The sequence below is a fragment of the Dromaius novaehollandiae genome, chromosome 6 (genome assembly GCF_036370855.1).
Source record: "Dromaius novaehollandiae isolate bDroNov1 chromosome 6, bDroNov1.hap1, whole genome shotgun sequence".
NCBI classification, from domain to species: Eukaryota; Metazoa; Chordata; class Aves; order Casuariiformes; family Dromaiidae; genus Dromaius; species Dromaius novaehollandiae.
This window is the reverse complement of record NC_088103.1, coordinates 35,546,368-35,564,680: the sequence shown is the minus strand read 5'-3', so window position 1 is coordinate 35,564,680 and position 18,313 is coordinate 35,546,368. Positions and strand designations below refer to the sequence as shown.

The window sequence follows — 18,313 nt, the reverse complement described above, 5'->3', positions numbered from 1 at the left end:
GCATAAACAGGTAGTTCTCCTCTCCTGTTTGTCTCCTAGGCTCCAAAGAGGATTTGCCTGTGGGATGGAAAGGCAATAAGATAGCTATTGTTTGGAGGGGAGGAGTAAGAAGGAAGGAGAGGTAGTTGCTTTATCCTTTATCTCAAAAATTCCTGCCTTGCAACACTTCTCTGCTCATTTTCCATGTGCTTGGCATGACTCGGTCAATAACAGATAGAGTTGAAAGGCTAGATATGGCAAGGAAAATTCAGAGCAGACAGAGGAGACTTCACCAAAAGGAAATAGAGGAGGACAAGGACTGAAAGAGCAGCCAAGGGTAACTCTGATGTACAAAAATACATTTATTTTCAACAATTTCAAAACCACTGCCTTTTTTACAGTAGAAATATTCAAATGGAACAATAAAACCAAGAACAGTATATATATATATGTATATATATGACTCATGCATTTGTATTACTGTGTTTAATACAAGTATTGCAATTGTCTGCCTCATTTAATCCTTTAAAAACATGGTGGTGGTTTGGGTTTAATGCACTGTCCAACATCATCAGAAGGGATGTGAGGGCTCTGGTTTTGTTTGTCACACCAGGGCAAGTTGGAATTTCTGTCGGAACTGATTGACAGGAAAGGGAGGTACAGGTTATCTTTGCACTTCCCTAAAACCAAAGCTTAGTGCAGAAGAAAATTAACCCTCTCCCATATGTGCTCTCATTTAAGACAATTGCAACTAAAAAACTCTGTAGCCCACAGTTGCTCTGGCCTGATCTCTGATCCTGCCAGGCTTTAGTTTTGGGGCTGTCAAGCACAGGATAAACTAAGGAAAGGATCTACTGGGTGCTTACACTGGATTTACGGCCATACAGAGTCAAAAGGTGCAGCTAGTCTCCAGGTCTCATGCATTATTCCTGTGTTATAGCTAGTACAAAAAAGTCCATCACATGGGAACAGCTGGCAGTGATAGAGGGCAGTGACCTGGTCTCTCGCTCACTCTCTCTTTTCCTCTTTATACACAACTACAGTGTGGGATCTATCTATGTTCTACTCATAGTGCTGCCTCTTGCCCTCCTTACTCAGGTAAATAGTCATCTACAGCTTCAAGGATTTCCATTAAGTTTTCCTCAAGGGTAAAACTTGCAGGGGAAAAAAACTAGTAACATCTCCAAGGTGCTATTCTCCAATATCAGACACACAAATGAAAGTGGACAGTCCTCCAGTCTGTGCCAAGAGCCCAGCTCAGAATATTCCAAGAAAGGTGGATGATGCTGGCAGCCTAATCCAAACCTCACAGAGGTCCCACAGATGGCTACAGCGTCAGGTATCCCACTGGGATGCAGTAGTTACCCTTTTGGCATCCTGAAGGAGCAGCTTCCAGATCAGTCATAAGCACAGCATGTCCTTGCTCCAGCTGCCATCAGCCATGGTTGTGTCCTAATGCAGCAAGTCTGATCTGGCAAACACGGTCCCACATACATCCTAGGGTGAGCTCTCTCCAGTTGCACGTGGAGTACATTCTGGTCCAGAGAGCAGCATGATGACCTACCCTGACAAATAGTAATACCTTCTAGATCTCATGGAAGATGAAGTTTCAGTCCACTCAAGAATCAATTAATTTTTTTTTTTTTTTGCCATTTAGTTTTGGCTCTGTGTTTTTTTTTATTTGTTTGTTTTTGAGTGCCTTTAGGATAGTTTTGTATTGAAAATGGATTGCTGGACAGATGTTTCTCCAACAATTATCTGCATCATTTAGAATCTTCTCAGCCTTCATTGAGATTAAATTTCCTTTAGAGAAGTGCAAATGTTTCTATTTTTTCAGCAGCCTACTCCCAGTTTTTCCTCCTTGCTTCCTTTCATCTGTTATGAGAGATTTAACCACCCCTCCATTGCATCCTGGAGGGTGTAAAGGGAGACCCCCAAATGTGAAAATTGTAATCGCCTACCTTTCTTTTTAAATCAACATAAGATCATTTCCATGAAAAATCTAGAAAATTCCAACTAGCAATGAAAATTTTCATTTTGTTTCCAGGTTTATAAAACCAAAAAGTAATAGAGAAAACAGCAATTATTTCTCATTCAGCCCTGTGCAGCAGCTCGCAAAAGCAGTCCCTCAAATCCTAATGATCAGCAAAGACTGAGATCAGCCCAGAGTTTAGCTCAAGGCCCACAGGACCATTGTTTATGTACATCCCTCCCATCTATACCTAAATGGGAAGCTATGGCCTTGCACTAATAGTGTTATCACCAGATTGGGCCATTACTGTAAACTGCTTTGGTGTTTCAGTAGAACAGAGACAGTAACGCAACAGTGTATGCACATGTGATGGATGGAAACTCAAGGTCAGATAGAAAAACACAGCCATCACTCTCCAGCTTGTATTAGGAACTAGAGCAGAAAAGTGAGGGAGAAAACAGAAAAGAATTCTTTTAAAATTAACAGAAAGGCCCACAAGCCTGACTTAAATGTAGGAGCAGAAGAATTGAGATTATTTAGCTTTAATACCTCACACAAAAGAATATTTCCCTACATTTTGTTTTAACAATTTTAATCTTAAAATACCTCCTGAATTCATTTGCAAAACTACGTTTAACCACTTTTCTCTCCTCCTTCAGGCCACATCAAGATTCCAGCCATTGAAAGACTCTTGCTCATTAACAGAGTGAACAAATATAGTTGAGGCTGGTTTGTAGTCAGTTGGCATTCTGGGACGCAGGGAGGGAGCTAGAAACACCTTATCCTAGCCATCTCCTCATCTCAGTCCATATATATTAAAGGTGGAGTCCTCTATCCAAATCCTAAAAATTGGTAACAAACATTGTCACCTGACTTAATTTCTGCCTCTTGTTACCATGCAAGCACTGGAACATCTTCCAAAAGGTGCCTCCATTCTTCCTTCCATTTCCACTGGGTCTTCTAACTCAGCACTCTGCAGAATAAGGCCCATCTTTAGCATCACCAGCTCAAGAAAAATGGATTAAAGTAACCCACCACTGTCTACCTCCTGGCCAAAAACTCCACCACTCCTAAGGGCTATCCTCAACTCAGTGTGCTAGAAGATTCCTAAACCTAAAGAGCTTTTTCACTACATTTTCATCATTAATCTCCCTGTTCTGGTCAGAAAGCACCAACACACCATTCAAAAGTTATTCTGATAGCATTTCCATCCAGAACTATAAGCAGCCATTCTGCAGCATTCATAAGAAAGGCCTTGGCTAGTTCAGTTATGATGCAGGTCTGATCCTGTGTCCCCTCCCCAATGAGCAGTCCCTAATCACATGAATCATCATGTTCAGCCAGAATCTAATACTCTTACATGCTCCGTACAGCAATTTACCTCACTAGCTTAACTGCTAAAGCATGACTTCTCACTGGGAGGAAAGCTATTGCAACCTGGCCCATTGTTGAGTTGAGGCTGTAGGGTCAGCTCGGGCTTTGAAACTGATTCGAGCCCTGGGGTACCACAAGCACACCGGTATTAGCTCACACTGAGATCATGATAATTTTGTATGTTTGTTTTCTTCCATTTCCCTAATGCATGTCATCAAGATCCTCCTCAGAAGTGGATAACAGTGACAGATAGGAACAGTTCTTGAACATCACTAAGATATTCATGACGCCCTCACAGCCTGTCCTGCTAAAATCCTTTCTGCTCCATCATAAGAAATAATAGTATTTAATAAAAGGCTTGCAGTTATACATGGAGAAATCAACTATGCTGGTTTTACACAGCAATGTAAGATTGAAATACGACAGACAACTGGAACACGCTTGGAACAAAAGAGTGATTCAAGTGCTCACCCCCGTCCCTGGTTGGCTGGCATGTACAAGTGTGTGTGTGTGCGTGTGTGTGTGTGCGGGCGTGTGTGTATGTGGTTCAGGTTTTGTTTTAAACATTTCTTTTACTAAACATTAAATTATTTCCCAAGAAATAAAAAGCTATGTACATTGTAATTATCTACAGTAGGCCTTCGGCATCCTCGCTATTCACATGCATGGGGTTTGGGCTGCATTCATAAATTCAGGCATGCTTCTTCATTGCTTGTGGTGCTGTCACCTCCAGCCAATCACTCCACAATCCAAGGAACACTGCTGTGTGTGTTTGCTTATTTTTTTCTTTTCTCTGCAATCAAAAAAGCCAGAGGGTGATTAAAATTAAAAGCAATTAAAGGAGGCCAGATCCTGCACAGAGCTGAGACATGCATGTCACTGGGAAGTAAGGGCTGTTGGCATGTTACAGAGCCTGGTTCAGCAACTCAGCCTGAGCCCTCTAGCAGGATGAAGTAGCTGATTTATGACTTATTTCAGAAGGGGTAGAAAAGGGACCATTTACATACAACACGTTGCCTAATTTACCATATCTACCTATTGGATTTGAATACTTAATTCCCATTCTGTACTTAATGGGAGTCCATTCAAATTCGAGGGGCAAACCCCTGGCATTCAAATTCGACTGTACTCTTGACTCATTTTTGCTTTTTCTTTCTAATCTGTTGAGTATTTCCCAAATGCTAAGAACACCTGCTATTTATGAATGCAGCCCTGGTAAACAGAAAAAACCCACCCCATCCCCTCCCAAATGATAATAATGACATATAACTCTCTCTTTTTTCATAATAATAATAATTATAACAATAATAATTACAAATAAAAAGTCAGAAATGTTGTAGACCAAGTGGATTCCCAGTATTAAACACTAGTGCAGTTAGGGATTTCCTTTGTGCTTTCACTGTTGGCAATTGTTGAGATGCTTCCTATGAGGGAGAAAATGGAGAAGAGAGTCAGCGCAGTGACTTCAACAGTCTGGTCTTTACTGCTTCTCAATCCTTCTTACAATGTGCTTGTGTAAGTACATAGACAGAAAAGGTGCTTAAAACCAACCCATCCTGCTTTGCATTTGCAGTAAGCACAGAGCAAACACAAAGTCAATTACTATAGTTCAGCTGACCAGCAGTAATTCAGTAAGCCATAGGTGACATATCCGCCTGTAATGGTAGCACAACAACCATGTAAGCTTGGCTTTGCCAATTCTTCTGAGGGTTCAGGTCATTTGGGATCCCTTCTCAGGAGAGAGAGGGTCATGAACAGGCAGAGGTGATAGTCACAGCCACTACTTATTACTACGTACCTCTTACTGCTTCCAGGTTCTGGACATGTAACACTGTGAGAAAGATGAAACGCTCTAGGAAAAAAACTCCCTGCTACCACGTTACAGAAAGGAAGTTTTTCCCTACCTCAGTGCCCCAGCCTCAGAGCTCCCCAGCAGTGGTACCTGGGGTCACAGTCACTGCCTCCCCTAATACACCAGTGATCAACATCCTCACCCACACTGTGAAACAAGCCCCAGCAGAGGGCTGTGCCTCACCCATCACTCGCGTGTCCAGCTCTTTGTCCATCAGCTCCTCTGGGTCTGTGAACTCATTTAGGGTGATTTTGGGGGCATTTTCACTTTGGCTGACAGAACCAATCATTTCCTGCTCCTTGTCATGCTGAACTTGGGCATATATGTTAATCCAAGGGATTTTCCTGCACAGGAAAAGGAAACAAGAGGTTATATTTTGTAAATCATGCCATTGATGAATCAGACCAATTAAATTGAGACTGATCCCAGAAATGCAGCACCTGCAGTGATGTAGAGTACCAACTCTCAGAATGGTAAAAGCATCACAGTGATGCTCAGCTCTCAGAGCACCATTAGCTACCACTAATTCCAACACTAGCTTAAAACTACCCCAAGTCTCAGGCCACTGCCTTCCTATCCTGTGCCCAAGGGCCCCTCCAACTGCAAACCTAAATATTCTTGTCCTTCTAAATGAGAACACAGGGGACACTGTACATCCAGCTCAGACAGCAGCAATCAGCTAAGTACAATCAGTTGCAATTACCAACTCTGTGTATCTATTACACGATCAGTGGTGAACTGGAACCCAAAATTAAAAATCTATTTGAGCACTACTATCAACTGAAAAAAAATTGCTAGATTTATTTCTATAGATAGACACACACTGACCCAGCAGAGGTTGCTAAGATTGTGTGTGAGTGAGTGAGTAAGAAGGTGACCAATTTTGTTCTTTAATATCCTTAAAAGAACTCTGTGCCATGCATTCCACACTGCTCAAATGAGAGAAATTCAGAGGATTTGTTCTGTTACTTAAAGCACAAGGCAGAGAGAAAGAAGATGCCTTCAAAAGAAGCTATATAAAATGCTATCTCTTTATGCTAACCTTTCTTCTGCTGGATATGTCACAGATTGCAAGCAGTGGAAATTGTCTCAAAGCTCATGAATTCAAGAGAGCTATGTTTGTTTTACTCCAGTGACGTTTTGGCATCGAATTACTTGCATTATCGGCTTGATTTGGCATCCTGCTCTTAACCAACAAGAGGTCAGGACATATTTGGGAAGTTTAGCAACAGTTAACAAATTTCATGTTCTTCTCCCTTTCTCACCCACAAACATGCCTTATAGATCACTAACAAACATGAATACTACACAGAGAAGGCACACGTTGTAGTTATATGGTTGTGAATCACATTTTGGTCAGCAGTGAAAGAATTAACTACAAGATCTTGCATGTTATCACTTTCACGATTCACAAATACTGCATATTTGGAGAGGGGAACCTTTGTTTGCCCCCCTAAATTTCCTTAGGTTTCCCCACCCAAAATTCTCAAGAAAACAAGAGGAGCTGCCTCAGACTCTCTGCCAACAATGCAGAAAGTGTGAGCTCTTTAGGGTTTTAAGGCAGAGAGCCTGCAGGTACTGCAGACAGGGAAAAAGGGGACTGAGTCAGCTGTGCATGTGTGCATGCATATACACACACACACTCACACAATCCTGTTGTGCTACCCAGCACATATACACCCTCACATGTACACTCAGACTGTCTCATTACCTCACTATTATCCACCACACATAAAGACGCAGTACAGACCCGCTATATGCTAGACTTCCTAGAAGAGAAACAACTTCTTTAAAACCGATTTCCCCACCTTTCCCCCTCCTTTCCCATCCAGGATTCCTCAACAAGCATCTCTCTTGCAGTACAATGTTTAACATGCCTGCTGAGCCTACAACTTGATAGACTCATAACAAGGAGTCTGTGTGCAAACCGGCAAAGTGCCAATTCTATAAATTTGTGGAATTAAAAATTCATGCAGACCCATGCTTTCCCAGCAACCTTTCCTGTAAGCAGCAGTTGTGTATTCAGGCCAGGATCACAGTTAATCAGAAAAGTACATATTGCTAATGGGCCTCTGGAACACTGAGAGCTTGAGGAAAGCTTTTGTTTTCACCTCCTTTTTCTATTAAGAGTTGTCGCCAGCTCTCACCTCTGATCCATTGATCCAGAGGTTTTGGAAGGAACTGGAAAAGTTGCTTTCTGTGCTGAAATATCTACCTCAGAACACTTGCTTTCTGACTCAATCCTAACTTTTGTTAGTTTGACGGATTTGTCCTGTTTGGGGCAGAGCAGACAAGAATGGAAAGCAAGTTGACAAGCTTTGGGTTAAGCAAAACTCATAATTTAAACACCATTTTACTTTACAGACTTGTAATACATTCCATTTTTGGCCAGGTTTGAAAAGGCAGGGTCTTCCCAGCCCCAGAGCACAGCACAAGGCTGATGGCTGCTCTCAACATCCAGGCTTGGAGCAGGGTATACGGAAAGCTGAGCATGCAGCAGAATAGAATCAGGTGCAGAGAAATTATGTTCAAATTTTCATTAAGGCTCAGGGTACTTTAGGAGTATGAAGGTCAGTTTTATGAGCTGTAGCTGCACAACATGACCTGCAGCCTGCCAAAGCAAAGTGGAAGAGAGAAATCTTAGCCCAGATTCCTGAAGGCATTTTGATGCTTAACACAAACCTTTGTGGCTTTGAGTCTCCCTACCTCAACATAATCACACCTGTTCCTCTGCAAGACTAAGCTATTCATTTTGCAAGATACAAATGAGATACTGCTGTACAAAGACATTTGGCAAGATGGCCATAAAACATCTGGAGACATCCTACCATGTGGTTTTTGACTGGGTTTGTACTGAGTAGCTCAAAACTCAGTAAGCATGCAGGGTTCCCATATCTGGCCTGTGGTTCAAACAAGTCTGCTGATGCAGATCACAGCTTGATTTTTGGGCTCTTGATGAGCTTCCAGAGCACTGAGCTTGTGGTGGAGGGGAAGGAGATGGCCTTTCTCATATATTTGAGAACAAGAGAGGTGTGATCTTGAAGTAACCAAAGGCAAACAGAGACTGTTCTCCACCACAGCAGCATGAGCAGCTCCTTGCAGTGTTACCACTTCCTGACATAATAGGAAGGATCACACAACTTTCACTCTAAATAAAGGAAGTATTTGCCTATTGGATGCTGATATTCTGATCTCTTGTGACCAAGAAGTATAGGAAACAGCCTCATTCTTCTGTGCCCTGAACCTTTGAAATTCAAGAATAAAATGTTAACATGCTGGACTGCAAAGCTCAGTGTTTATTCATTACTGTTCTACTCCCTGTTTACAAAGTCACTTCCTGCCAGCACTGCCAGATGAAAATGTCTCTCATCTTCCAAATACAGCTCAGCCCATGAGATCCACACCTTCAATGAGCTGCCATGTTTCACATGTACTAGCTGTGATTCCAGACAGACCCACAGCACCCTGTCCCTTTGGCAGGATCACTGATCATCTGGGTCTGCTGGCAGTCAGTCAGGTCAAGAAGCCTGGGTCAGAGACTTTCAAGACATGCACTTCTGACTGTAAGAAATGGCTGAAAATCCTGAATCAGTGCAAATCCAGTGACAGATCTCAAGACTGTTAATCCATGCAGACCTAGGGGTATCAATGGCCAAAACTTCAACTGATAGAAACTCACATTCTTCCTAATGGACAGTGTCATTTTGACCACTATCTCTCAAAAAATTCAAACCTTAAACCAATATAACTCACTTTATGTCTACATAAGGCACTGCTCTGCCCAGCTTTCTTAGAAACTACCCATTGTGTCCTTCTCCCACCCTCAAAATTTTCTCAACTTACCTTTTGAATTTGTAGATTAAAAAAACAGCCAAGCCTACAAAGACCACAGACAACAACATCAGCATTGCTGAACTGCTGTGACCCGTGCTGGAATCAACAAGGGGTGCTGCAGGAGGAAAGGGAGAGCATTACATTTGCAAGATACTTACTAGGGAACATACAAGTATCAGAGTGTTGAGCTCACTTCTCTCTCTGCTACGTCTGCTTTATCATCACTACTGCATGGTGCATGCTGTTTTCAGCAAGGCCTATCAGTAGGAAACAAATTGATTCCCTTGTCCTTTGAAAACCAAGCTCCCTTTTCAAGACAGTGCAATCTAACATCTTCTAGTGAAAAGGCACCAGCAAGCCATACTCATCTGAATGGCTGATTATTCCTGTGTTAAAACTCTGGGCTATCCCATCTTAGGCTTTTGCAGGGACCAGAGCAGAAATGAAGTTTATGAAGTACAGCTCAATACATAGGAACTGTGGGTTATGTCTGTTCTGCTTTGGAGAAGCTATCTCAGAGCATCCATGAACACTGTGTCTCCCATATTCCATGGTCAAGTCTGTCTCACACGTGACAGGGATCTGATCTTTTGAGAAGCCTCAGGGCTACTAGAGATTAGATGTATGCCCATGACTTTTTAACTAAGTTCAGTTTTCATAGTGGGGAGGAGCCCAAAGAAATAATCCTGGACCCAAGCATGCACTACATTATAACATTTTGGAGCTCTGATCCATCTATGCTTGGCATTTTTAGCAGGCTAAAGAAAGTCTATTATAAAATCTTGTGTGTACAGTTACTCCCACAGCTCATCAGGGGGAGGCATCTATAGCTTAATGGTCTGAGCACTGTGCTGAGAATCAAGAGTCCAGTGAAAAGTCCCTAATGATGCACAAATGATTGCAAGTAGCAGCTGAGTATTTCTCATTATGTGTAAATATTTGGTTCAGATTTTTTATTGTTCTCTCTTCTTTTTCTCTCACCCACAGAATGGGAAAAAATCTGTGCAGATAGAACCACTTCTGGTCCCACACCCAAATCTTCCCACTTGAGAGTCTGATCCTGCCAGTATCCTGTTTTCACTATTTCTACAGACTCTTTCTTGGAAAAGAACTGGCTCCGGTTTCATCTGAATCAAAATACTATGGGAAAGATCATGAAACAAATGCAGATCAAGCACCCCAAAACTTGAGGGGTGTGAGAATAGTTGAACACTGTCACCTAAATCTGCACTTTGCAGTCTCTTACTAGGAAAAAAAAACAGATCATGAACCAGAGGGCTGCCGTCATTTGGATCTAGTTCCCTGTTTTGCAGATTAATTCATTCCAGCCTGCTCCTGTTAATGTCCAAATCTCACCCCCAAGCAACAGTCAGAGCATAAAGATGCAAAGGCATTACCTGCGGGACAAGTCATGAACCATGTTTTAGCCCAGCTCTTGGCTCTCTGAAAGCCTCATGAAAAAGGAGGTTGAAATGTACTGTCCTCGGACATGAATTGCAATCTCTCAGAGAGGCTATCAGCAATGTCTCCTGCATGAGATCCCACTTCTCAGATAACTGCAAAGGCAGTCATCAAAACCAAGGGCAAAATAAATCCAGCATGTGCTCTACAGCCATCAGTATCTTAGCAATAGATGAGAGCTTCACACTAGGGTGGTCTAAATTCTCAGCAACAGCTTGGCTCCACACTAACGTGGTCTAAAGAAAAGGGGGTGATGATGTTTAATAGTAAGAACACATCCACTGAATTCCACAGGTGCAGGATGAGGGCTTAATAGAATACCATTCACCTGATTTTCTTAAAACACTTGAAAAACATCAACACATTAATTAAGCCATAGGGAACTCCTAAATGGTACTTTTAATACTTGTACAAATTGGTGCATGAAGATGCCACTGCAGGATCCTGTTTTTAACAGTTCCTCCTTCTGCCACAGACAGTATCTTGGTATGATCCATCCTAAGTATTCCAGTAGCATCTATCAACTGTGTGAGTGCTCTGACCTAGACCTGTTCTTCTGCAGTAGCCGGAAGCCTCAAGAGAACCACAGCCACACACTTGACTCCACACGTACCTAATGTTAACTGAGTGACATACACAACGACTTCAACACCAGGCTTCAGTTCAAACTGGACCAGGTTCTGGTTGAGAGCATTAAAAAGGATTTCAACAACCTGATGAAATAATAAGAGATAAAACAAGTTAAAATATACAATAGAACCAGCCTGAAAGAACATTCAGGAATGCATGTAGCCTATGAATTTTGACTAACATCTCTTATTGGCTTCAGGAAGAAGGGTAAGAGTGGAGAAGAGGAAGAGAGGTGAGAGACTGAGGAAGAGCAGAAGAGGGAACATGTGCCTATGCTTTAGATGGAACGGAGTGTTATTCCACACAGCTCTCACTACAGGACAGGTGCACTTTTGAGACTTACAGAATATGTTATTATGCCTCTCTCGGGAAGAAAATCAAGAAATAAAATTATCAAAATGTTTTTGGAAGAGAAATAATGATCTTTTACCCTCCATAACATCCTTTGAAATCTCTGAGAATTTCTGCTTTGGCATCATGCTGGAACTGAGCTGGGTCCAACCTAGCAACACTTTTTTACTCACTTTCATTCAAGATAATCTTAGTCTCGCATCTTCTGTTTAAATAGGATGATGGAAATGCTACAATTCACTTTTGAAGGTTAATGTCACACTTGCCATATTTCTCCTTCATTCAGAAGTGGGGTCTTGGAGTGGAGGTTACTCACAGCCAAGCAACCCAGCTATGATGTGTTATTTTGTTGCCTCACTGGAGCCTGAGCCTGCTAATGTCTACTCTCCTTAGAGTAGTTCTGATGGTTTATCCTCTAGGACAGAGCTTCTCAAGCAGGAGCCACCAACAGTTGCCAAAGTACAACCAAGTAGATTGTCAAATAATATTAGAACCCTAGAGACTGAGGCTTCATGATCAGCTGGGTCAGAGATGTCTGCATAATACTCGTATATGGGATACTGCCATGTTAACTTGTTCAGAGATAAATCTATTTTGGATAGAGCTCACTGAACAGGACAGAAAAGATCCCAAGAAAATTCCTCCACAAAACCTTCCAGACCTCCACAAAACCATGCATCTTTTCTGCACACTGAGCAATGTTAGTTTAAAAGGGCAGCTTTGCTAGTTTTCTATCACAAATGTACTATTCTGAGGGAACCGACATTCCTCAGTGGGTGACAAGAGCTTCCAAAGAATTCAGCAGTCCTCTGAGTTATTTAATGTTTGATCACAGCAGAGTTAGTCCTGTAGCTGCTTTGAGATGCTTCACACACAGCTTTCACACAGTAAAAATGGTGCATACAAGAATATTAGCTTGAGCTAAGCAGCTTTTCCAGCAGTACTTCACTCCTCTTGCCTTTATAGAGCTGATTTAATCACTTGGTAATTCTACCATGAAAGCTTCAGCAGACTAGTGCTGTTGTTCCTAGCTCTTCCCTTGCCTGCATATCACTGTTGCTATTCGTCACTGTAATTACCTATTTATCTAAATGGATGGATTTTGTAACTTCCAAATATAGTTTGCACATGCCATTCGCTGCTGCAGAATAAAGAGGTCTTGTTCTGGTGATATACGAGCTGAAGAGCCTGATTTATTTTTAGTAAACCTCAGTACATTATCGTGCTGCTTTGGCCTGTGTCTATTACTATTTCTCCAGGGAGTGAAGGGAGTATATATTCAAGGTTTCTTTGGCCATAACTGCTATAATGAGGACGCACCACTGATCCAGGAAGAACCACTGCTGGTATACTGTGACACATCTCAGTAAGGTACTTGGAAAGTCCATTTTCCCTGTAGAAATCATTTTTAACGCCATAAACTATACTGTTCCAGTCCCAGATGCATGCAGATCCCTCATGCTTGTTGCAAGTCATTTCCAGTGCTACACAGATTTAGGGGCCCATCTGCAAATGGTATGATGGGAATGAATGTTCTGTGAATCCTTCTTTCCTTACTTGCTCCAGATCAGCCTCACTGCTTTTCCTCCTCTCTGTTGTGTTTTTATAGGGCAGTATGAAGAGTTCAGCAGAGGTAGGCAGCCCAGGAAATACAGCTACCAAGATCTGTTCATCAGGGACACCAGTCACCTAAAAAAAAGTTAAAAGGATGTCACTAGCTGCCATTCTATTACTGATGTTGCCATTGACTATGGGAAACTGTGCTTGCATCAAATTCTCTTTTGCTATAGGTACTGTGGCCCTAATGAGATGTTCTGCCGTTTGGTGAGGGTGAGTCTTAAAACAGAGGTTCCCCTAATGGCTCTCTCTCCTCTACTTCATTTCTAGATGTAAGGTAGGCTTGACAATATCCCTAGACCCAAAGACCTCAACCCTGTGTTCAAATTCAAACCTACCATGTCTCCAGATCTGAATTTTCCACACAGTCCCTCTCACTACAAAATAATGACCCCAAAGTCAGAGTCAGAGAGCCTGGCTCTGAGCAACCACTAGCGAGTATGCAAGCAATGGGGGCATATGAAGAAAACTGCCTGAAATCACCTTCTAATATCAGGTTATGGAGATCTCCACTTGCCATATGCAAACAATTGTCTTAATGTCTCCACTCAGAGTTCTTTCACTTCAGGGGCTGACTGGGAGGCCGTGCTGGGGACTTCACAGTTTGTCAAACAGCTGGTTCCAGACCTGACTCTCACAACCTGCTTCAGCATGACCTGCCCACTAACACCACTACCCTCTCTCCCCAAATCCAGGCTGTGCATCTGCAGTTGGGCAGGAAGCTTCTCCTCTCTCAGAAACTCCTGGAGGCTAACCCCACGAGCATCCTGGTCTTACCCTGCCTCCAGCTCATTCCTGAGCTAAATAATATCAAGGCAGCAGCCTATCCCTGGTGAACTGTCCTGTAAACACAACCCATCAGCTGCAACCAAATAGTCAGAAAAGGATGCACAAGCAAGCACTTCAGTGTGATTTCTATTGTTGTCTGTAACCCTTCATAGTTACAGCATTATTTATTTTTTCTGCAAACTTGACTCTGAATACAGTAAAAGGGAAGAACAATTTTAAACAAATGAACTACGTGTTTTCTCAGGATGGGAAAACAATCAAGGAAACTCTCATAAATGCAGAATTTGAGTGGCAAATAATCAGCTTCCGTTTCTAAGAACAGCTGTGGCTGAAGCAAAAACACAAGGGTTTTTTTGGCAGAAAGTAAATTATAAACACAAAAGCTTGCTTAAATCTATCTCCTGATTTCACACAAAACCAAAGTCACTGGCTATTTGATAACATAAATTATTCTGTCCCTTTTCCTGCAAGAATTTGAGTACTGGTTTACATATTCTAATTAATCCCAAAGGAAGATTCAGTATCTTCAACCCCAGAAGTTTCTCTTCGCCTGTATTTTAAAAGGGAAGTTTGTTTTTCCTCTCTATCCTCATTTTTTTGCCCGAGCTGGATAGTGAGCAGAGCTTTGTAATATTTGCTAGTTGCCACACACAGCTCCATTAGAATTCTGAATATCAGGAATAGCTAAAAAGATCATTCTCATGCATCCAATATACTACAATGTCTGTCTTCTGCGATGGGATAGATCAGCTCTTGAAAAACACACAGTAACACTACCCAAAGGTTTGGAGTAGAAAATAGTGAATCCTGTACTATCTGCTTGGCAAAATAAGAATAATAGTGATGCTATTACAATCGAGAATATGTAAAGTCCTCAGAGATACTAAAGTCTCAAAAATGTCAGAGAAACATTAATAACAGTAATTATAATATTTCCACAAAATTCCTAATATAATTTGTCTCTATAAAAAGATCCAGCACATTAAGAAGCAGTCGATTTAAAATGATAGCTTCATTACTGCTGTTCTTTCCCATTCTTTTAGGTTAGCATACTAAAAAAGTCTGCATGTTTTAAAAGCCTAGTCAATGTTTGTGCAGAAGAAGAGGAAACAGATGCTCACCTGTGCTAGAGCTCTCTTGATGACTTTGCCAATGTCTTGTCTCCATTCAGGGATGTCAGGGTTGTGGTAGTCCAAGTTAGGAGAAAATGACAGGAGTTGAGATTGGAAATACTCTGGAGCAGAAGAACAGTATCAATGAGAAGATTAAATGAGCAGTACTCAGGGAACAGCCAAAACTTGTGGAAGTCAACAGAAAGACCATAATTAAAGAATCTTTAAAAAAAGAGAGGAAAGGATGAAGGAAGAAAAAGGGCAGGCTAACACTAAGTAGGATAGAAAGCTTGCAAGGGAAGAATGTCCTTATAAAGAACATTTTGCCCTAATGCCAACCTGTGGCTCTTCCCAGAAGAAATGGAAGAAAGAATGAGGGACGTGAGAGGATGCCTTCCCTTTGTGATGCCTCTGAGCTTTGTAACTTTGCCACCAAACTTCATCAGATTCTGCTTACAAAGGAGCTGACCAGTAAATAAGGCGGCATCTGGCTGAAATTTGGGAGGTCTGTGCAATTGCATGCATTGTTCTCTGCAGAGCAAACACTTACTGTAAGTAATATGTTTTCAAAAGCAGGCATTATCTGTTTGCTCTCCTGGAGGGAAGCCATGAGTGGTTAATACCCCAACAAATCAGAGCCCAATAGTGCTAATGACAGGCTAATCAAGCAATGGCTATTCATGAAACACTCCGAAATTGCTTCCTAATTGACAGATTGCAGGGAGGAAGAAAAAGTTCCTACATTGACTTCAAATACAGAACAATTTAAAAAATTTCTCCAACTCCAACTCTCCCCTCTAACATCACCAGAATCATTCCATTGTTGGCATAAGAGCCTTTCCCTAGGAAAAGCCTGCACCTTCCTTTAGGGGCCAACCCGCCATCTCAGCATCAGTTTTCACTTAAGCTAGATTGGTTTCTCCCTTGTTTTATTCCTCTCTTGCCTGGCTGTTCTCTAGTGATCATTCCAGAGCCTGCTGGGATCTCTTGATCTTTGATGCTGGGAACTGAAGCTTGCTTACAGCTATAAAACATTTGCCGATCATGAGATTTTCACCACCACAAGGTACTATCTTGAACAAAAGGGATATCTCCATTTACCAGGAGTACCTCCATATATACTTGCTGTAGCATGTTATTCTTTAGAGTAGAGTTAGCCAAATAGATGATGTCTCTATAACTCTGGTATGATTTTGAATGCCTCTTGGGTCATTAGAACAAGCCCAGATGCTTAACCTTGCCCGCTGTCCCTGCTCTGACACGCGTCTAGGAAGCGGCCTCACAGAGTTACACCAAAACTGGCACACAGCCCACAGCTGAAGAACAGATTGGCCAGCCCTGCAGTACAGAAGGGGGACTTGAAACGTGCATCTTCTGCTGAACAGAAGTCTAGGTGCAGTGGACCCACTAGTCATGCTGCAAAGCTTTCTTTGACAGCAGGAAGCTCTTGAGGAATTTATGCAGGTTCTACTCTTCAGATATGCTCAACACCAGAGTCCAAGCCCAGAATCCTTATGACAAATGTGCATGATGGATTTGGGCCAGAGGGATTACTGGAGGCACAGATCCAGAATGTGAATCACATAAGTTCTCAGGGTAGAAGACTGTCCTTTCTGTTTATGGAGATGTGCCATGCCTCACCTTGAAGCACCGGATCTCTAGACACTTCAAATAAGTAACATTAATCATTTGTAAGAAGGTATCAATTTTAGATCAAGCTAAGCTAGCAAGAGTGTAAATGAGGAAATCCACAGAATAGCAGGGAAGTACCAGCACAGCATTTCTCTTGTGTATTTTGCAAGATCTGTTCTTTCTTTTTATATGCTGCAATATATTTTTAAATAAAACAAGCATAAAACAGTGGGAAAACCCTCTAAACTTCTGAAGGCTTAACCCAGAGCCTGGCATACAAAGCTTTTGACTTTTGAACCCTCACTACCATGTCCAATATATTTTTTGAATAAATTCTCCGCTGTTAACCACAGACTGAGAAAACCCTGCATAAATCCCCTCCCGCACTGCTAACATAACAAAGCCATACCTTTCTGCTTAGAGCTCTCATAACTTAACATAGGACATAGATTAGGACTGGTAACACAAATTTACTAGAGCACACATTTAGCAAGAGTGCTTATGTACTCAGACTTGAAACGATCACCAGATTTGGGGTCTAGAACGACACTCTCCTTAGACCAGGCCAGTCTCCAGTGTGGTGCAGCTAGGACTATCTGGACATTTCAACTGGATGAATTCCTCTCTGTGATAGAGCCCTTAAGCTTTGGATCTTTTGCACAGAAAGGCAAAATTCCTCACAGGATGTTTGAAAGCAGAGAGTGAGAAATGCTCTGTGGGACCTACTGGCACCTTTACTTCACAACTAAAAAGTACAGAATAAGATCACCTAAGGGCCCCTTCTCAGCCTGTGCTCTGATAAGCTTGATTCAATTTTGTTCCAGAAACCAGTGGCAAGCTGCAACAGTTTCCCAGAACTAAACACTGCATTTTGTAATGCCCAAAATGATCGAATAGAGAGTTACTTACATTTGCTAATAGTAAGTTTGAGTATTACTAAATCATATTATCAGATTATTAAGTCCCATTGCATTTCACAGCTAGGCAATCAATAAATACTTATTTAGCTGCTTGTTAACTCTGAACATAGAGCTTTCCAGTCACCAGCGGGGCATTTATTTATCTTCTAATTATTGAAACAAGACACACAGCTCAACCACATAGCGCAACCTCAATTATTTGAAGCCCACATCTCTCAATAAACTTCTCATTCAAAGAAAAGCTCAAAGAAAAACCCTGGAATGCTGGATGCCAGCAACTGGATAAGAAAAATGAAGAATAGCACAGGGGGGATAATTATTCCCTGGAGAAATCTCCAAAGACCTGGCCAGAACTGCTGAAAGAGCCATTCCACTCAGCCTTTATCAAGCCCCAAACTGGAACAACTCTTTGGTCCGGAAAAGGGTGCTTTTTGGAGCCCATTATTTGCAGATATGCTAAGAATATACCAAAAGTCACCTACAAGAAAGTCCAGTAGCCACACTCAGACCTCCAGCTGTGGTATGGAAGATGGACAGAGGTGCCAGCAATAGAGCCATTTCATCCGCCCTATTTCCCAGACCCCTCCAGACCTCTGCTGTTTATGCAATCACTGTATAAGGAGGAACACTGGCTGCATTCAGGCCACCTTACCAATGCACCATGACTGCTTCTTTCCAAAGCTAGGAAACGGAGTGAAGGCATTGTGGCTACAGACCTAAGTGTTTTATTTTGGAAGTTTCCAGGCAGGCTATGCAGACAGGACGCCAATGGACAAAGAAGGAGATACCA

The 18,313-nt window shown here is 41.9% G+C and overlaps 1 protein-coding gene across 1 annotated transcript in view; it reads right to left on the bottom strand.

The window, feature by feature from the left end:
- Nucleotides 1-321: 321 nt before the first annotated feature.
- SORCS3 (sortilin related VPS10 domain containing receptor 3) overlaps nucleotides 322-18,313 on the bottom strand; it is a 321,068-nt gene continuing 303,076 nt past the window's right edge. The window contains exons 22-27 of the mRNA XM_026117524.2: nucleotides 14,981-15,093; nucleotides 13,011-13,142; nucleotides 11,086-11,185; nucleotides 9,021-9,126; nucleotides 5,361-5,521; nucleotides 322-4,749 (exon numbers count right to left, since the gene is read on the bottom strand). Coding sequence (XP_025973309.2) covers nucleotides 4,685-4,749; nucleotides 5,361-5,521; nucleotides 9,021-9,126; nucleotides 11,086-11,185; nucleotides 13,011-13,142; nucleotides 14,981-15,093 — 677 coding nt within the window. The 3' untranslated portion in view covers nucleotides 322-4,684. The remainder of the gene's footprint in view (nucleotides 4,750-5,360; nucleotides 5,522-9,020; nucleotides 9,127-11,085; nucleotides 11,186-13,010; nucleotides 13,143-14,980; nucleotides 15,094-18,313) is intronic.